This window comes from Rattus rattus, chromosome 4 (assembly GCF_011064425.1).
Source record: "Rattus rattus isolate New Zealand chromosome 4, Rrattus_CSIRO_v1, whole genome shotgun sequence".
Lineage (NCBI taxonomy): Eukaryota > Metazoa > Chordata > Mammalia > Rodentia > Muridae > Rattus > Rattus rattus.
The window spans coordinates 4994423-5016003 of record NC_046157.1 but is presented as its reverse complement, the minus strand read 5'-3'; the positions used below and the strand labels follow the sequence as shown (position 1 = coordinate 5016003).

The 21581-nt window shown below is 45.7% G+C and overlaps 1 protein-coding gene across 2 annotated transcripts in view; it reads right to left on the bottom strand.

The window, feature by feature from the left end:
• Yeats2 (YEATS domain containing 2) overlaps positions 1–21581 on the bottom strand; it is an 82456-nt gene that overhangs the window by 16362 nt on the left and 44513 nt on the right. For both annotated transcript variants that reach the window (XM_032899945.1, XM_032899944.1), the window contains 9 exons: positions 20428–20531; positions 17952–18059; positions 17436–17618; positions 9113–9371; positions 8584–8745; positions 7108–7277; positions 6319–6477; positions 3398–3574; positions 672–852 (listed from right to left, as the gene is read on the bottom strand). In XM_032899945.1, coding sequence (XP_032755836.1) covers positions 672–852; positions 3398–3574; positions 6319–6477; positions 7108–7277; positions 8584–8745; positions 9113–9371; positions 17436–17618; positions 17952–18059; positions 20428–20531 — 1503 coding nt within the window. The remainder of the gene's footprint in view (positions 1–671; positions 853–3397; positions 3575–6318; positions 6478–7107; positions 7278–8583; positions 8746–9112; positions 9372–17435; positions 17619–17951; positions 18060–20427; positions 20532–21581) is intronic.

Here is a 21581-nt window from a genome sequence, read left to right as displayed (position 1 = left end):
CGCCGCTGGATAAATTAATGTTAGTTCTCTATCGCCCTATGGTGCCAGAACTAACACCAGGGAGCGATTGCCCGGGTCCAAGAGCACCAGGGGACCAGCATGGAGCAGCGACGTGCTGGATCCGGTTGTGCCTATCTTTTTATTTTTACTGCAACACTTGCAACCCTCTTTGATTATTTACCTCAACCATTTCTTTGTTTTTCCATCACTTCAGTGTCTTTATAAGAGAGTGCACACACTGCAGGCCCGGCTCTCTTACCCTTAATGGTGCCCACGCTATAGAAAAAGCTTTTCTTTTGAGTCAGGATATGGGAGGAAGAGAGAAAGGACGCGCCTCAGAAGGCTTGTATCAGTGATGGTGGTGGTACACACCTTTAATCCCAGCACTCAGGAGGCAGAGGCAGAGGCAAGTTTGGGCCAGCCAGGTCCATATAAAGAGTTCCAGGACGGAATAGAGTAAGTTAGGGCGGGTTGCTACCAAGCTTGGAGCCCGAGAACCAACTCCTCAGCTGTGGTGCTCACTCCCACACCTCACACCAAGTGTGGTTTAAAAAAGCAGCCATGTGGAGATTATCTGTGGATTATTTAATGATATACGATACAGGATATGAACACCTTCCAAGCATATTCTGTCTAATGAGAGAGACGGAGAGGGAGTGTCTGGCACTGACCTGACACTGTGGCTTTCCCAGAGATGGAGCTTGGTGCAGAGACCAGGGACGCGGCAGTGACGGCAGCAGGAGCTGTGGCCTTGCAGGTCGCCATGGTAGCCTGGCTTACACACACTTGCGGCTGCCCAGGAGTTTTGATTATAGAACCAACCGAGGAGGACACAGGGGCTGATCCTTCGGCCTGTTCAACCAGAGTGAAGAAGGGAAGTTAGGAGGAGGATGGCGGCACTGTGACTTTCCTAACGCAGCGGCTCACGCACAGTACACCAGTACATAGCAGGTCTCGGTCACTGCTACCCATGCAATGTCATGTTTACATGTGCAAGCATATGTTCCGTGCACTCATGTGAAGGTGTGACGACAATGTGTAGGGTCAGCTCACCCTTCCTGCCACGTGGGTATTGAGAATTAAACTCAGTCGCCAGGCTGGGTGGCGAACAGCTGTGTGACCATGACATACAATGTCAAAAAAATTAGCTTCTTTAAACGTTTTTTAAATTTATTTTATTTATATGTATGTGCATGTGTACATGTGTGTCAGGTTTGTGCAGCTGCCTGCAGAAGTCAAGGGAGAGCAGCAGATCTCCTTGAGCTACACCTACCCGTGGCCGTGAGCAGCCTTGGTGCTGGGAACTGAACTAGGTCATCTAGAAGAGCACAAGTACTCAACCACTGAGCCATCTTTTCAGGCCCTAGAAGGATGGTTTCTTGGTGCTAAGGATGTAGCTCTGTTGGTGAAGCCCTGGTTCTGACTGCCAACATGGCATAGCCTGTGTTTGGCACATACTTATAACCTCACGTTCACACACACATAGGATGGTTTCTAATTCAGTAATTCCTGCGTTTTATATTTCACAGGCCAGAAACATTAGCTCTGCAGTTAGTTAGTAATGGAAAATGTTTACTGAATACACCTTTATAATGAAAAACTTATTATCAGTGTTCAAGTGTGGATGCGTGCAAGCACGCGGGGACAGAGACAAGCCGTGTCTTCTCTTTTCCTGGGAATCCAACGGCCTCTGCGGCTGAGCCATCTCGCCAGGATTACATCATTTTATGAAAAGCTATTCAATACCAAACCGTGGGGTGTGTAATCAGATTCTATCAGTAGAATAAAAAGGGCTTTATTAAAACACTGTGCGAGAAGGTGACAGTACCACAAAAGGCTTCGACTAGAACTGAACACTGCAGGGCAGCAGACCAAGTCACACAAGGGCTCAGGGTTCAGCAGCACAACCATCAGGAAAGATAAGCTGCTGCCACAGGCTCCATGGAGAGAACGTTTAAAGGGAAAACAAAGTTTTCCAACAAATGATGTTGGATCAGCTAGGTATTTACACGTAAGAAATGAAGCTTGGTTCTGAAACCTGATACGGTGAGCTACAGACTACTCAAGACAGAGCAAGTGAGAGAGAAGAGCCTTGGATGAGCAATGACTTCTTAGATATCAAATGAGCAATGCAAACAAAGCAGGGCCAGCCATGCTGGCTCACGCCTTCAGTCCCAGCACTTGGGAGGCAGAGGCAGGCAGATCTCTGTGAGTTCATGGCCAGCCTGGTCTACACAGTAATTTCCAGGGTAGCCAGGAGAGAATCTGTCTCAAAAATCCAAAAACAAACAAACAGACAAACAGAACCCCAAAAGACAAAAAGAAAAAAGAAAAAGAAAAGAGAAAAAACAAAACAGGTAAGTAGGACTTCATTAAAATAAACACTACTTCTTGTTCACGGGATGCTGTCAAAGATATGTGGAATCCTGAGATGGCTTGGAGGATAAAGGTGCTTGCCACACAAGCCTGGTGACCTGAGTTCAAGTCCACGCAGAGAACCCACCTCTGCTCTCTACAGCAGGATGCACACATCCACACCTCATACACACATGGGAGTGAGGACGTGTAACCCTTCTAACAGGCTGATGGGAACGCGGAATGGCACATTTACATCGTCAGTTCCTCAGAATAGTAAGAGCTCCTGTACGAGCCAGCCATTCTACTCCTAGCTCTGGAAACAAGAAAATGTATATATACGTGTCTATAGCAGCATTCCTAACAGTCAAAAAACAGGAAATACAGATTCCATTAGGTGATGGGCAAAAAAACCTCATAAATGTAAGTATTATTCAGATACAACAAAGTGGAGAACTGACGTTAGAACGTAAGTAAATCCTGAAAATGTCGTGCAGGTGTGTGGAGGTGCGTGCCTGCGACTCCAGCACTCGGGCAGAGGCAAGGGCTAACCTGAGCTACAGAGCGAGACTATCACAACAAAGCTCACACTAAGCAGAAGTAGCCAGACATAAATGGCCACGTGTATTCCTACATTTATATAAAATTCTCCAGACAGAAAAATCCTCATAGAAAGACTTGGGCAGTCAAGATGGCTCATGAGTAACGATCAGTTTGATGCCTTGAGTGAAGGGAGAGAACCACCTCCTGCAAGCAGCCTCTGATCTCCACACCCACCCACACCTAAAACAAAACAAAAAGGTAGAAAAGGAAGGTGAGTGTTTTGCACAGGGTAGGGCTGGAAGCAAGGGGATTGGAAAGGAGCTGCTGACTGGGCTGCTGACTGGTACGGGGTCTCTTTTGGGGACAATGGAAATGAACCAGATAACACTATGCCTATAAATCACCAAACTGCATACTGAGAATAGGCCACTTCGTGCTGTGTGAATTCTACGCTTCAGTTTTACAAAGGCCGCACGCCTTCCCTCTGCTCTCCTCTCACCTGGTGCACAGCACCGTTCGCTGAGAAAGCCACGGCAGGGGAGGGGGCAGCTGTGATCACGCCCCCTGCCACTCGCAGCATCGTGGTCCCCGGCTTGGCGAGCTGCGGCGCCGCTGGCACAGACTTGAGGGTGTTGTCAGGTAACTTCAGCAGCGATGCCTGCCCCGCAGTGGCTGCCTGCAGCAATCAAAAGGTTGAAGGACAACACTGCACAGCTTGCTCTCTACTGCGTTTGAGCGTATTTAAGAGTCTCGCCAATGAGGACTGTGACGTATGTATGAACCTTTCCAACAAGTTGAATTCTACAACCTCTGAGGTTCCCTTACTCTAAAATGGAACAAATAAATGACTGTATTATTTTATGTAATAGTATTTTCAAAGATATCAGGCCCTTTGTTTTTAAAATAACTGCATCAAAGTATCTATGGGAAATACACAGGGATTTCTTTCTTATAGCCTTGGCTGGCTTCAAATTCACAAAGACCTGCCTGTCTGCATTTCCTCATCTGGCCCCCTAACTCCTTACTTGAAAGTGGGACAGAAAATAAGGCATGCCATTGCAATAAAACTTCCTTTTCTGGAGAAAACGTATCTCTATGTATCCAGGTTAGTCTTGAGCTCTCGATCCTCTTGCCTTAACCTCCTGTAGTGCTAGCATTACAGCATTAGCATGCCGAGCTCACTTACTCAGTAACTACTACTACTATTAATATTGTTATTATTTGGTTTGATGCTGAGAATTAAACTCAGGGCCTCAGGTAAACGAGGCAAGAACTCGACCACTGTGCCATACATCACCTCAGTCCCCCAAACTCTGTACAGTGTTTATCCAGCTGATCAGCTGAGTTCTCGGACATCTTTAACAAGCTCCCCTCAAACTAGGCTTGGAAGCACATGCCTTTAATCCCAATACCAGGAGGCAGAGGCAGGAGGATCTCTGTAAGTTTGAGTTCAGCCTATCTCAAAAAAGGAGAAAAAAAGTTTCCTCTCTATAATTCTAAGCTCCCTTTATTTTATTGAAGATTTGTTTATTTTTGTTTTTTATGTCTGAGTGCTCTGCCTGCCGGGCTTTATGTGTACCACATGCATATAGTGCCACAGAAGTCAGAAGAGGGCACTTGATCCCCTGAACTGGGGTCAGTGATCTATCAGTTGTGAGCTGTCACCTGAGTGCTGGGAACAAAATTCAAGGAACGACTGCTCTTTATGTGGACAACTGCTCTCTATATGGAACGACTCGTCTTTGTGCCTTATATATTTCTGCCACCATACAGTTTGATGAATATTCATGCCATTCAATATTCATTATGGATCTTTGCTTTGATTCATAAAACTTTGTTTTATAACGTGGTCAATCTTGCCTGTCAACATGATGGGATTAAAGTTATCATAAATTTGGTGATAGTATCCCATGGGCTGGGACCCAGGCTGCATACAAAGGAGGAAGTGGTCTGAATACCAGCATTTACTCATCTCTCTGCTCCCTGACCTGGGAGGCAACAAGACCAGCTGCCTCCTGTTCTGGCTGCCATGATGTCCTACCAAGGTGGACTGTACTCAGAACTCTGACCTAAAATTAACCCTTTCCCCCTCCCCCCTCCCTCACGCTGTGTCTGTCGGCCATTTTGTCATGGCAATGAAAAAGTACACAGTTGAGAATAATGATCTAAACACAGCCTACCATATTCTTCCCAGTACAAAATAATAATAATAATAATAATAATAATAATAATAATAACAATAATAATAGAAAAATAGTCAACTGACTGTGTTCAAAAGCTAGTTGATGATCCCGACAGGGGATAAGTAATTATAAAAAAGAAAAAAAATGAACCTCAAAACATCAAGAAACAACTAGAATGGTCTTTTATTTAGTAAATAAATTAAAATTGTAGTTAAGCAAACTAGATAGAAAATAACCACTGATCAATGTCTCCTGAGAAATGCTAAACAAACTCCATTAAACTAAGTCCCACGAATACACTAATAAAGGATAAAACAGGAAAGGCAAGTGTGGCTTCTCCAGAAATTACACAAATGATCACTAAATAACAATGTGACAAATCTAAAAAGTCTTATGATGAGCACAAAGTCTTATGATGTCATGTGTCTGGCAAAACAAGAACCCAAGGAGGCTCCAGTGCCCATGCTCTGGGAACGGCTCTGCCATACTGCTCTCCTCCTCTATCTCTTGTCACTGACGATCTTTCCACGGAAGACACTGGAATCCTGCACCGTCAGACTATGTCACGTTGCGGCTGAAATAATCTATTTCACTACTCAGTCTCTCATGAAATCCCTTCGTAGAAATGCCAGAGCTAAGAGTTGAGCAATCTGTGTCTTCCATAGAAGTGAATGGCCATCCTCTCTTACAAGTGTGGCCCACGTAGCTGGCTATGCTCCCACTTTGGTCTCTACCATAAAAATTACACTCTATCATTTATACAAGGTTATCCACTCACGTATCTGAATAACCTCTGCCCTTATTTTCTCTCATTCTGATTATACGTTCCTAAACCTGAAGCTTGTTCTAATTTTCTGAGCTATTTTGTTTCGTTTCTTGTGTAACTTTAGCTTCATTTGGATTTTCTAAAGTTTGCATAAAGAAAAACAGATTAAATGGCATAATTACCACGGAACAGAATGTTAACTGGAACAGAGGCTCACCTTGACTCTGTTGCTTCCCCGTGGATCCTGTCTTGGGTAACTTCAGAGAGAGAGAATTTACCTAGCCCTGCAGTGACTTGAGGTATCAGGGTGGGCTGGAACCAGTGGGGACTTCAACCCTCTTAGAGATGAAGTGAAGGGTGGGGTTGGGGGAGAGGCCATCTGAGGGGAACTAGGAGTGGGGGCTGCGATCACGATGTAAAGTGAATAAATTACCATGTGTTAGTTAGGCATGCAGAAGGGTGTGAATTCACCTGTGTAAACAGAGTTGTTTTCTGTCCAGAGATGACTTTCAGCGTCTGCTGTCCTGGTGCAGACGACGTGCTGACTCCCAGTGTTCCTTGAACAACTGAAGCTGTCGTCAGCTGTTTTCCAGGTGTTTGGGGTGATGGTTGGCCAACTAAAAATGTACCCTAAGTCGGAGAAAAAGAATTCAGTAAAATCCATTAAATTCTGACCGCCTCCAGCTACAGGCTATAACATCTCAGCTGCATGCTACAACTCAGTGTCATCGGGAAGCCGGCCCTACTCTACTGGATCACAGTTACAGAACAGGTTTAAAAACAGCAACTGGGCTTACTCCTACCCTCCTCGATGAGAATGTCTGGACCACGTCTGAATATGGTGGTGGAGAAGGATAAAGACTTCAGCAACAAGGGAAAAAAAGCTTTTCCTCACTGAACTAACCAGAACACCACAACCTGATGCTGCCTCTGGCTTCATTTTCCTAACAGCAGAGTTCAACTGTACATTAGTACTGTTTGCTACAGTGGATAGGGTGAGGGGAGGCGATCAGCATAGTAGACTCTTTCTTTGGGGCAGAAAGATGCAGGGCTCAAATCTAAACTCTACCATTAGCTTAGCAGGAAGGTCTTACATCAATTATTTTAATCTTTCTGAATCTATCTTTTTACCTCTCAAAACAAGTTCAAAATAATACAAATCTATAACATGGCTAAAGTGGTAAAGGGAAATCAACTCTAATTAAAGGTACTTATCAGGTAGTTAAATAATTTACAAGATCAGGCATAGGCCTCCCAGACCTGGGGGGTTTGCTTGAGGATGTAGGATGTGTACGTCAGGTGCTGGGGCCCCCCTCCTGGGCCAGAGGTACTCGGGGCTCCTCCTGCTCCTCCACCACCGCCACCGCCTCCCCCTGCACCACAGCCACCGCCGCCACTGCCACCAGCAGCCGCCGAGCCAGACTGGAGGTCTGCAAACAAAATGGGTGACAGGAACATCACAGGAAGCAGCGCAACAGAGAAAACAGAGGGGCGTAGACGCTTCGCCCACACTACGGGTCCTCCATATCATGCTTGTCCATGATGAGAAAGGAAAGCTCCCCAGAGTTTAAAGACTGAGGCTGACTGTTTATACCCTCAGCCTGTATAGACTGGAATTCAAAACATTTCGGATACTGAAGTTAACACTCGAAGTTCCAGATTACGGACACGTTAAGAGTGTTTGGAGTGTACTTGATAAAGTCTCTATAGAAATTCCAAACTCTACAGAACTGCAATCAAAGCCTGGGTAAGAGGACACTCGACTTGCACTGAAGAGACCGGCAGCTGACTACACCTCCACTCAGACTACAATGAAGAATTTAATTTTTGACAGCATTGTGACCTAAGATGAAAATCTGATACTAATATTTTCTAGACAACGTTTTTAAGTCAAATTAGCCATCTCTGGCTCCAAGTTCCCAATTCTTTTTCACTTCAAAGCCTTTTTTCCTTTTCCTTCTGTGATGCTGAGCTCCCTGGACATTTAACAATCTCCCCACCTTGCTTACGACGAGCACGGTCCTTCAACAGCCTCTGACCCGAGCAAAGTGGAGGCCAGAGGTGCCACCTGCTCTCACACGGCGATGGAGGCTGGCCCTTCCTGACTAAGCTTTCTGACACTGTACTTGGGTGTGAGGAAAATATACCAGAGTAAGTGGTGACAATCCACCATGGAAATGGCAAGTGGCTTAACAATGCACTGGGCAAGGATCGTCACGCCCCCATCTAAGCACCACCAGGCCCGACAAGACTACGTATTTAAGACAGTCTGTCAACAGCCAGGGGATGTCATTTCTAGTGAACCTGGCTCCTACAGCGACATGCTTCAATTCAGAGGGAAATCCTTATTTTCAACACCCACACTGTCAAAGCAAAAGCTTCATGTAACTGAATAAAGTACATGGTGCCCTCCGGGCTTTAAGACTTAGACTGAGCCTAGAATCCCCATTCCAACTCCCAACCTAGTGATACAACCAAAAACTAGTCAGAGGCAAGTGGTTCCCACCCCAGCACATCTGCCTCAGAAGAAACAACCCGGACCCTGCAAGCAGATGGACCCTTCCCAGAAAACCCCAAATAACAGTGCTACTCCCTAAGGCTATGATCATTTGAACCACTTTCTAGTTAAAATATGCATAAAATCCACTTGGGCAAAGTCTTCCGCTGGACCGCCCTCATCTGGACAAGACGGACCCACGCAGAGACCCAGGACTGAGTGATGAATGATGCACTAACTGGCGTTGTTGGTAGCTCGCAGGATGGCTCCCTGAGGAATCAGCAGCAGCTTCCCTTTCCCTGAGGGGTTCTTGCTGTTCGTGGTGAGGTACAGCTTAGTGCCCGGAGGCAGGTTTGCCAAGTTGGCCAAATTCGTGGCTGGGAGTTGTAAGGTCGCCATTACTAAAAGGACAGAGGGGTAGAAAAACAAGAAGATAACCAACCATGGATAACATTCTAAAATTAAACATGGAGCAGTAACATAGCTACTTAACAGAGAGCAAAAACTTATTTCATTTCCTAGATGTCTTAAATTATTTATATCCTAGAAAAACCTTCCATAAATTTATGCTGTATACGAACAGGCTGAGCCCATATCTTAAATTTTGCATGGCAATGAGCCCATCTCCCCAGTCCAAACTATTTCTCCCTCTCCCCCCGTCCTTTTGGGAGAGTGGGTGGGGTGGGCCAGGGTTTCTCTGTGTAGTCCTGGACCGAGCTCTAAACCAGGCTGGCCTCTAACGCAGAGATCCTTGACTGAGAAAGTTACCTGAGCCCTGCGAGCCAGTCTTCGGAGGCCCAGCAGCTGTGACCTGAGTCTTGGTTAAGGTCTGTACCGGCTGAGCAACAATGGTCCCTCCACCTCCACTCACGATTGCTTTGGCAACTCCTTGGGTCACAACTTGTTTTGGACCAACAGCTTTGGTGACGGAAGAGCTGGCCTTGGCGACAAGGATTTGGCCACTACTGATTGCCACAGCCTGCTTCACTGTAGAAGGTAAGGCAGAGCCAACAGGCACACCAACAACCTGTTCAAGGCAGAAAACAGTCCAACAGTGTTACTCCTCACGGCCCTGGGGAGTTCTCTGTGGCTGGCACAGCCACTCCACTCTCGCAAGAACAATGCAATAGCAAAGGTTGGGGGACAGGGGTGTCGCACAGAAGCCTAAGTGTCCCAAACAAGAGTGCCTCGGCATGTGAGAAAAACATCTTAGAGTTTGAGTGCTGCCACAAAACAAAACCTTGGCTGAGTGGCTGCTTTCAAAGTTTCCCCCATAACGGGAAGGCATACGTATATACACAGACTTACACAAAGTCCAGCTCTCACACAGAATTGGTATCACGCTGTATAGTCCTAGAGCACTAATAGGTAGCACAGGTTTTCCCGGTGTTAGGTTTATAAGTCATCTTCAGTGGCCGAGCACACAGAGCAGAGCCCATGACAGCATTTCCTGATGCTGGGCAGGTAGGAGCTTTCAAACATCACACTAGAAACCTGCGGTGAGCTTCCTCCTGTGGCTTCCCTCTTCAGAGATGACTCTCGGGAGTCTGCAGTCTACCCACAAGGATGCTATTTTTTTTCCTCACCATGTGATGGTGGCCTACCCGAATCTGGGAAGAAGAACCTCTTTATTTTCCCCAATCTTTCCTTCCTTGAAGACAAATGTTTAGTAAAAAGGGAAACCTTTAAACAAAGATATTTAATTGAAAGTAATGTTTTTAGACTAGGTTCCATGTATCCCAGGCTGGCATCAAACTTCACTGTGATCTGGAAATCCTGATCCCCTTGTTCTATTTCCTGTGTGCTGGGATTAAGGAACAGTTGGGTCACCAAATAAAATTTATCTAGTGCTGGGTATTGAACCCATGGGTTTGTACATGCTAGGCAAACCTTCTATCATATGAATTACATCTCCAACCCTATTAATAAAAAATTCCAGCAACAAGTAAATTGTTATAACTGGCTTCTAAAAGTAAAGTTGCTTTCTTTAATTAAGAAAATTAAGCAGCTTGCTCTAATAGAGTAAGCAGTAGAATGTTAAATTGGAGGTAATTGGGGCTGGTGAGATGACTCAGTGGGTAAGAAACTTGCCTCATAATCCTAACAGCCTGAGTTTGATCCCTGGAGCCCATACAGTAGAAAGCAGGGGACCCTCCCGAGAGTTGTTCTCTGAACATACGCAACTACTGTGCTATGTGTGCCCATTCTAACACACACAAATAACAAGTAACAACAGAAACAATGCTAAATGAGTAGTTTTAGAAGGTCACAATAAACGAAGCCACCGGATCCATTCCCTAATTTATTGTTTATGTACATTTTGGTGTCTGGAATTTGGACAGGAAGACAACTTGTGGGAGTTCTGTGTGTGATGGCTGTGTATGCTTGGCCCAGGGAGTGGCATACTTAGAGATGTGGCCTTGTTGGAGTAGGTGTGGCCTTGTTGGAGTAGGGGTGTCACTGTGGGAGTGGGCTTTAATACCCTAGTCCTAGCTGCCTGGAAATCAGTCTTCCACTAGCAGCCTTCAGATGAAGATGTAGAACTCTCAGCTCCTCCTGCACCGTGCCTGCATGGATGCCACCATGTTCCTGCCTTGATGATAATGGACTGAACCTCTAAACCTGTAGGCCAGCCCCAATTAAATGTTGTCCTTTATAAGACTTACTGTCTTGGTCATGGTGTCTGTCCACAGCAGTAAAACCCTAAGACAATGTGGGTCCTGTCCTAGGACCTTTCCCTACTGATAACAATGCCCTCTGCTTTCTAAGGCAAAACAGAACAGCAACCCTTTTCACCCAACAGAGGTTTACAAGCTTGGTTACAGGCTGCATGTACACATGTGGTCATCTAGAACTCTAACGCTTGAGATGTGGAAGCAAAATTAGAAGCTGCAGGTCTGCCTGAGCTACAAGAGACCCTGTCTTAAAAATCAGGGAGGAGGCAGATGACCCAGAGGTTGGGAGTGTTTGCTGCTCTTCCTGAGGACCCGAGTTCAGGTCTCAGCTCACATTAACTTCTAACTCTAGCTTCAAGAGATGTGACTTCTTCTTCTGGTTAACAGGTATCTGGCATATACTCATCCAGACACAGTCTTTCTGTCTGTCTGTCCATCTGTCTCTATCTGTCTCTCTGTCTCTCTTTCTCTCTCTCTCTCTCTCTCTCTCTCTCTCTCACACACACACACACACACACACACACACACACACACACACACACCTTAAAAACAACCCTTCTCCTAAGCCCCTCGCTGAGTACATGAAGAATTAGCCAGAGTACATTGTGAAACAGGAACATTTGTAATCTACTAGTATTCCAGAGAGACAGAGGCCTGCCTACCAAATAGAAAACCCCACACTTGTATAAGCTGTGTTTTAGGAATATGATTCCCTGAACATAGAGCATTTTAGATATACACTCAAGGGAACGTACACAAGAATATCCACCACAGCACTATCTGTGCTCATAAAATACTGCCAGCATTCTCCAGCCACGTCTCCCTGTGTGCTGCAATGCTTCCTACCGTGATGAGAATAGATGAGAACACAGAAACTGTTAGCCAGCCCCAATTAAATGATTTGTTTTGTCTTTGTAAGAGTTACCTTGGTCATGGTATCTCTGCACAGCAGTAAAACCCTAGGACAGCCGGTCTTCCACCCTCCAGTGCTAGAACTACAACTGTGTACCACCACACTTAGCTTTTCATGTGTGGGTCCTGGGGAACAAACCTGGGTCTTCCTGTTTGTTACTAACAAAACCATCCCTCTGGCACAAAAAGGTTTTTAATGTCTATAAATAGAGCACAGATAGGCAGCTATGTAAGAGACAATGGTACAATCACTTACTAGTAAAGGTGAGTGAAAAAGTACCTAAGCCTGTATAAAAACTTGAAGGAATACACTGACAAAAAAGCAGCTGCAAGGAACTCCACAGGTAATTAATTATCTTTTATGCTGTGTAAAACAGACATCCCAAGTTGTCTAAGGCTATGTGTTAATATAATAAAGTGTGGACCAGGCTGACAGGATGACTCAGAGGTTAAGAGAACTGGCTACCCTTGCAGAGGACCAAGGTCCAATTCCCAATACCCAGCTTGTGGCTCACAACCGTCTGTAATACCAACTCTAGGGGATATGATGCCCTCTTCTGGCTGCCACAGGCACTGCATGCATATGATATGCAGACACATAGGCAGGCAAAACAACCATATACACATAAAACAAAAGTAAGGATTTTTAAAAAGGATGGACAAAGTAATTTCTAGGAAGAACAAAATGGACTTCATTTGAAGGAAAAAAAAAACACCCTAAAGTAATACGCATCTATAAATATGGAGCAGAAGGCATTTGATTACTTATATCTGATATATATAGATACTGATTATATATTTTTAACATTTCAGTGAAAACTTTGAATCATTAAAAAGTAAGAGGGACTGGAAAGATAGCTCAGGGGGATTAGAGGCCTCTATCTTCCACCAACACCTGTACTCACGTGGACAACACACACACACACACACACACACACACACACACAGTTAAGACACTAAGAATGGTGATGGTGAGCAGTGCTGGAGTGGCTGAGCAGTTTAAAGCACCAGAGAACCCAGGAAGGGGAGCTGGGACACATGTAAATGAATAAAGGGGAATAAGAGAACAGGAAGAGTTAAACTGGGACGGGAGCCGTAGAGTGAGGTAGAGAAGGAACTATGGGAGGGCAGTGAACACTAAAGGCTTAAAAAGCTCATGGAAACACTACTGTAGAAGCCTCATAAAATGCATATATACATATATAAAGAGGCTTAATGGACAACATCCAACAGGGGCAGCACACTATCCCAACTAGAGACCTTAGTAGCTAATAAATCACCCAGTAATAGGTATTGGGTATCATTCTGGGTTACTGGCCAAGGCGGGCCAGGCAGCACAAACTGGACTTGGTGCTGGTGAGGACGACCCCACTCCAAGTTGGATGGTGTGGAGGCTTGGAAGAGAACAGTCACAGACTCACAGATTTGACTGCATGGTTCTCAGTTGGTAGAACTCTTTGAGAAGGATTAGGAGGTGTGGTCTGTGTGTTGCTGGGTGTGAGGGCTTTTCTGTTTCAAATGCCAGCTCTATTCCCAGTTAGCTCTCTCTGTCTTATGCTTATGGGCCAGATGTGAGCTCTCAGCTGCTGCTTCAGAGCCAAGCCTGCCTGCCTGCCTGCCCGCCCGCCCGCCCGCCATGCCGTCATGCTCCCCCACCACGGCGATCACGGTATCTACCACAGCAATAAACTAAGATGGGGAGTGTGATTGTAAAAGGAGTTGACAAGTATATGTTAAAAATACACCTAAGGGGGTTGGGGATTTAGGCGAGCGGAAGAGCACAGGCCAAGCAAGCGCAAGGCCCAGGGTTCCTGGGTTCGGTCCCCCGCCCCGGAAAAAAAAAAAAAAAAAAAAAAATACACCTAAGGTGTAGGTTGATGTCAAGGTGATACATGATTGGACAGTGGAGAGTGGGAAGGGAACAAAGTGTTTATAAGGTGAGAGAGAGGAGAAAGGGGAATCAAGATGGAGACCAATCTAGGTGGTCTAGGTCAATTTTATCATGTCTAGGTGGGCGGTTTCTATCTTTATTAGTTGGCAGTGAGTTTATTCTGGGGATGTGTTGTGGATTGAGAATTAAACATGTAATCTGATTTCTGGGTTACAGTTTGTTGAGTCTTGATTTTCCCGGGTGGGTGGCTGGGACCAGAGTTCCCAGCTGGCCAGGGCTGGCCAGGGTGACTAGCAATGGGAGTGGAGAGACCACTGGGGCCAGAAGACAGCGAGGCTAATGTGGTGCCTCACTGAAACCAGCCGCCGCTGAGATAAATTAATGTTAGTTTTTTTATGGCCTTACAGTGCCAGAACTAACACCAGAGAGTGACCGCCAGGGTCTGAGAGTACCAGGGGCCAGCGTGGAGTGGTGATGTGGGGGAACTGGTCACACCTATTTTTTATTCTTACTGAAACATTGAGGAATTCTAAAAGGCTCAAAGATTTTATTTTACACGTATAGATAATCTGCCTGCACCTATGTGTGTACTACATGCAAGCCTGGTTCCTGAGGGGCCCAGGAGAGGGCCCTGGATCCCCTGGCACTGGTTATAAGCTGCTCTGTGAATGCTTGGAATTAAATGTGGGTCCCCTAGGAGAGCAGCAAGTGTTCTCTGCCAGGTCACCTCTCCGCTACAGATGTCTGTTCAGAGAACAGTGGCACCTGGTTGTAGTCTCAGTGCTGAGAGACATGGTGGGACCTTGTCCCCAACAGCGGGAAAACAGTCACTCAGGAGGCAGAACAGCAGAATAAAGTGAGCTACAGACAAGTGCGCTTTTGGTTTTGTTTTGTTGTTGTTGTTGTTGTTGTTTTTTTTTTAAAGTTTAAAATCTACTAAACCACTTGCTTCTTTTCAAAGACTGTAATGTAAAAATACATTTACCACGAGCTTGGACATTATGGCTAATGTGAAGACTACAGTCCCCTAATTGAGCATTAAGTACGACAGACAGACAGACTTGCTTTCCTAGTTTAATTACAAGTAGGCAGCAATGCCACGTGCACACGGCTCCTCGTCATGAGGCTGGTGTGTGTGTGCACTACTCGGAAGACAGTGGTGTCTTCGCTCGCACTCTCCTGCGTCTTCACGGCTCTTCCCTTACTCATGACAATGCTTACACAAACCACCTACCTTCCCTCTAGACACTAGCAGGGAGGTGGAGCTGTGCCACAGGACGATGATGGCTCAGCACTGTGGGGTGAGCGGACTGGCAGGACGTCAAAGGGGTTAAAAGTGGAGACTGACCTATTTCAGGTCTGGGCGCCAAGTTAGAAGCTTACACTGGGGCCGGCTAGGCTCAGTCAGGAAAGACGACTGGCACCAAACCCCCTAGATCCACGTGGCAGGAGAGAAACGACTCCTACAAGCCGTACGATTTCTGACGGCATCTTGTCGTATTCTGCTACCTTAAATAAATGAAGTCGTTTCTTTCCCCCATTGGTAAAGCAATATATTTTCTTGAGCCAATGAGACAGCTCAGTGGGTGAAGGCACTTGCTGCCTAACCTGACCATCTGAGTTTGATCCCTGGGACCCACCTGATAAAGAAAACTTACTCCAGCCACCTGGCCTCTGACTTCCTATCACATGTATTGTGACACGTCTGTATCCCTATACACATAAATGTAAAACAAAAAGAAAACTGTATCACTGTATGAAGTCTAATATTCTTTAAATATATACAGTATAAGGAGCTAGAAAGATAGCTCAGCGGCTAAAAGCACCCACATGACAGGGCACAGCTGTTTGTAACTGCAGTCCCAAGGGAATGATGCCCTCTGCTGGTCTCAGAGGCACTGCATGTGCAGAGTGTACAGGCACACACTTAGGCAAAAGACCTACATACATAAAAATTAAGGAAAAGGTTAAAAAAGGGAATGTGTAAGACAAGGCTGAACAGGAAGTTAAGCACACAATGCCAGCTGGTGACTCAGGACCACCATTACAGCATCTCCAACTCCTCTGGGGCAGCGGACTGCTGGGCAGTGTGGGCTACAGGTAAAGGTAGAAAGAAAGCTCAGCTGAGCTGCAGAATGCCTGTCTAACACACGGGAAGCCCCGGGCTCACCCTCTGCTGTGGACCACAGCAAAGCAGCATCTACAAACAACTACTGACTCTTGGAGGAGTGACTGGAACCCTCACCCGAGGACCACAGCAAGGCTGCGGGACGGTCTAACCGGCCAGGGCATCTGACTCAGGGCAAGGCTGTGGGACGGTCTAACTGGCCAGGGCATATGAATCAGTGGGCAGCTTAGGAAAAAAGCAGATTCCAAGGCCCCTGAGAAAATACTGGCACAGAAAATGTGGGACAGATTAGGAACTGCTATGTTTAAATTTAGAAGATGAACTGTCTGATTAGATCGGTTTGGAAACCTTAGAGATTTAAAAGCAACCTGTAACCCTGAATTTTCACCTCTATCCCCAGAGAGATCTATTTATCTAAACTAACCCAAATTATGTAATACTGTCTTCCATTTTAGAATATTCTTCTCAAAACAATCCACTCCTAGACTGCCTGAGCTTTGAAGCTGAAATATAAACACCCTCAAAACATTCTCAAAAGCGTTAGAGCAAACCCGCTAACACAGATAATCTACATTTCCAAAGCATGCTTAGGTCAGAGACAACAGCAGGCAGATCTCACCAGCTCTGCAATGGTTAGCTTGGAGCTCAAGCCTTCTGCCACTTACTACTACACGCTATATGCTCATGCACTCTCCAGGAAGGTCCCTAGCCCCTCAAACTCAGGATTGCCACGCTTATCAGAAGGGGGTGAAGAGTGCCTGCCTTTCAGGTATAGTTTAAGGTATAGTTTAAGGCATAGTTTAAGGTATAGTTTAAGGCATAGTTTAAGGTATAGTTTAAGGCATAGTGTATACACAGACACACACGAGGGGCCTGGCATATGAGCACTTATGGATTGTGCAACTGATGTAGAAAATATGCTGCTTCACAGTACTCCATGTTTATCCTCTGGTATTTCTAAATTATAAATACAATGGATGAGAGATTCAAACGGCACACACTGGAACCCTCGCATCTGGGATGGTGAGGTACGAGGGCTGCCTGGAGTCTGAGATCTTCCTATCTCAAAACAAAACACACAGCCTGGACACTGGAGCTGTTCAGTGCAGCACTCTCTCAGAAGCCGACAGGTCAAAACAGTGCTCCCACTGAGAAGTAAATCACACAGAAAGCGCATGAAGCCGGTTGCTTTTACTGCTGCAGAGGCTACTTTGTCCCTGCGCCCCTTAGACTGAGCCGCGTCTTCTGTTTAAACACCCTTGACTCTTGTCAGGGACAGACAGTAAAGAGCACATGTGCATTACATCAACGGACCTGCATTACATCAACGGACCGGGTCTTTTCCAACGGGGCTTAGATACACAGGTATAGGTTAGTATGGGATCAATGACTTGGCTGTCATAGTCATTTTGGCACCTGACAACTAGGCAGACAAATAACTTTTACATCTAGAACATGACCCTCCCATCCCAAACCCATACAAACCTTGGAGGGTGGAATCTTTGGAGACTGAGTTGTCCCTTCTCCAGCACTTAGGACCTGTTTTTGAGGGGACACAGCGATCATGTGACCCCCCTTCACAGTCACATACTGAGGAAATGCTGACTGGTTTGCAGCGCCTGCTGTGGACACGTGAGGAGCTTCTCCAGGTTCCTGTTTGATGATCACCTTGCAACATGCAATGACACTGAATGAGTACCCCACAGGGAGGAGGAGGAGGAAGGACCCACTATGAATATCTGAATCTAGTCTCTGCAGTATCAGTGAAGCTTGGGATGTACAGTGCAGCTCCACGAGAAAGGTCAAATACGGTTTTCATGGAGTCCTTAAGAGCTGGGAAAGGGGCCGAACACTATCTCACTTGATCCCTGCTTCTCTCACTTGTCACAGAGACCCACAGGGTAGGAGGGCAGCAGAGGGAGACCAGGTAGGCCGTGACCTCAGAACTCAGGCCTATTTAAAGGGTGGGGAGACGCGGTCAAGGCTGTGGCACTCACTCACCTTTGTGAAAGCTCCAAGTCCTCCAGTAACAGCTTTTGGGCTCTGCACTTTAGGGTGACTACCAATTGGGCAAAGAGGTGGCATAGTTGCAAATAAAGAGTCCTCCTGCTGTGTGTAAGACAGTTAGGATATGTCAGGCCAGAAAGAACGATTCCAGATAGTCTGGCCACCTAGCACACTTAATACAATAACATTAACACTAGCCACTTAATACAAACACACCACATCTAACAACACAAAAGAACAAAGACAGCAAATGAAAACTGAGGTGTGCAATCCCATGTGAGCAGCGGTGATAACTCACTGCACAGGAGGCTGACACAGGAGGACTGCTAGTTTAAGTCTAGCCTGAACTAAACGGCGAGACCCGACCTGAAAACCCAGGAAAACAGCTCAGCAAAAGGTGACTCATGCACATCCTGATCCAGGTCAAGTCCGTAAGACCAGTGTCAGGTGGCGCAGGTTAGTCTCACTGTCTAGCTGAAGACGACCCTCCTGCCTCTACTTCCCGACTGCAGGATTACATGCTTACAACCTCGCACTGGTTTGTATGTGGCACGGGGCACTAGACGCAAGGCTCTGTGCATGTTGGGCAAGCATTGCACCAGTGTTGTGTAGCAGTTTCCTGGAGATTAAAATGCTCCACCTCCCAGGGAAACTCTTGAAGACACAAGGTAAGCAACTCACAATAGCTGGGCAGACTCACTAGGGCTCTCCTTCTCGGAGTAAGCACTAAAGACTGCTAAGAGTCACTCTCGGACAAGGCGAGCTGCAGGAAAGACTCCTGAGACCAGACCAGCCAGGAAGAAGCAGAAGCCTGCCGAGCTGCCTGAACAGCAGTCACTAGGAAAGGGCACTCTAACCTTCTGAGCTGCCTGCAGGCCGTGCACTGTGCTCCACGTTCCCTCGCTTCTGTGCGCTGTCACCCGTCCTGGGCCGCGCTTTGGTGACGCAGCTGCTTTTGAGTCATTTCTGCCCCTGTAAGCGACCCCTAACCTATGCTTATGTAAGTAACATCAATAAAACTCACTGTTTACCAGGGTGGACTTTGATCTGCCGTTGGCTCTCTGTCTGGGGTGAGGAGACAGGAGCACACCAGCTGATCTCTACGTCCATTCCTAGTATTTGGTTCTTTATTGGTCCGTGTGTCTACTCTTTTGCCAGATGGTAAAGGACAGGGATTGTATTTGGCTTTGTATTCCTAAAGCATAGACACTAAATAAATTATTCTAACAAAGAATGGTGATGTCTTAGTGTACATGCTTTTTCTTATATACTCTCAACTTGCATTGAAAGATTCACCCACTATCTGTAACACAGATAAATGTAAAATGAGTTTTACATTTGGAAAATAAGTTTTCCAAAGAAAGAAAAAACAGAAGAACACAATGCTCTAGACAAAGGTAATCCTGGACCTTAGGAGGCTGAGGCGGGAAGGTACTGCACTCCAGCCTGGACCACACAGTGAAAGTTTACTACGAAACAAGCAAACACACAAAGAAATTAAAACTGAGGTGGGAACAGAAAATGGAAAGCAACAGAACATAGTGAGATTAAAAAAAAACATTAATCTCCACTACAAAAGCCAAAGCCAGACCTCAGATAACGTGCCGTCACTGAACTTTAAGGGAAAGAATTAAAGTTAAGACTCCTACTTGTCTACACAATGAAATGTCAGCAACAAATATTAAAAAATAAATGGTAGAAGTAAGATTTTCAAGGGAGCTACTACAAGAAAACCTCATTTTGATCAGAAAACGGTCTGTGATCACTGTCAACTAAGAGGAATTGAATGCTGGGTTGGGTACTAAGAGATTTGCATTCCCAGAGCCACTCAGACAGGAGCCTGCATCTGAAAGCTTCCACTTAAGAGAATCATCTTGAGTAAACAGGAGTCAATCAGGGAAGTGCTTTTGCCAAACACTGAGTAGATCTTTCATCAGTGTGTGAAGAAGTCAGATCATTGTATGGAAAGGTCATACTCTGAACTATTCTCTACCTTGAAGATGTTAAGAATTACTTTTGAATTAATTAACTTACTAAGTAAGGCTTCTGTGTGCAAAGGGGATAAGGTTTGCTCCTTGTACTACCAGGAAACATGCTGCCAGACAAATACTTTTATAGAGAATGTACGTGTGTCTCTGTGACTCTGTACGTGTGTGTGCAGTGCCTACAAAGGCTAGAAGTGCCATGAGATCCTGTGAAGCTGGAGTTACAGGTAGCTGTGCCTGCTATGTAGCTTCTGGGACCTGAACTCAGGACCTTGGCGAGAGCAGTAGGCACTCTGAACAGCTGAGCCATTTCTCCAGCTTCTAAAGGAGTCTTTTTAATAAAGCTGCACCCTCTGCTAAGTAAGTAAGGCTGCTCTTCCTTCCCCATACTGAGCTTTCAAACTAACACTGGCTGAGAACCGCCCTCCTCTCCAGGAGGAGAGTGAGCTAACAAAGCTCAGAATAGTAAGGCAGGGAGCGCGTACCTTCACAGTGGATGTCAGGAAACTACTTCCATGGATTTTAGGAACAGGGGACCCTGTTCCTTGGGAAGCCTGAGAAGCCACTGGAAGCTTGCTTGTAGGACTTCCTGATAAGCAAGAGAGATATAAAAATTATGTATCAACAAAATAAAGTTTACAAGATGTAATTTTAAATCATTCTTTGTTTCCAATTTACTGTTCGCTTCTAAGGATTGAAAATTCAAAACCCTAAAAATCTAAACACACACACACACACACAGGTACACACACATACACACAGAGACAGACAGACAGACAAAGACACTCAGGGACATGCACACACACTCCACTGAATGCCAACTTCTACTGCACCTGTTGCCAAATGCTGCCTGTGTTATCCCACAGCTACACGATGGCTTTCAAGCTCTGATAAAAATAACTTAATTATCAATAGTAAATAATAGGGTTAGATCTAAAGAGATACTCTATAACTTATTTCATCTACCAAACGTGTCTTCAGAGTTGTGGTTGATTCCTAAAACAATACGTAGTCACGAAGACAGCCCAGTGCACCTAAATACACTGAGAGTAGTGCCTTTCAAGTGACTTCTACACGAAACCACTAAAAGTGCTACGCATAAAAACAAAACAAAACAAATAAAAACACTTATGTGGGACAGCCCACTATCTATAGTAGTGTGTGGGTGGGACAGTCCTATCTATAGTAATGTGTGGGGTGGGACAGCCCACTATCTGTATTAGTGTGTGGGGTGGGACAGCCCACTATGTATAGTAGTATATGGGGCGGGACGGCCCTAAGTATAGTAGTGTGTGGGGTGGGACAGTCCTATCTATAGTAGTGTATGGGGTGAGACAGTCCACTATCTATAGTAATGTGTGGGATGGGATAGCCCAAGTAGTGTGTGGGCTGGGACAGTCCTATCTATAGTAGTATGTGGGGTGGGACAGCCCTATCTATAGTAATGTGTGGGATGGGATAGCCCAAGTAGTGTGTGGGCTGGGACAGTCCTATCTATAGTAGTATGTGGGGTGGGACAGCTCTATCTATAGTAATGTGTGGGATGGGATAGCCCAAGTAGTGTGTGGGGTGGGACAGCCCACTATCTATAGTAATGTGTGGGCTGGGACAGTTCACTATCTATAGTAATGTGTGGGGT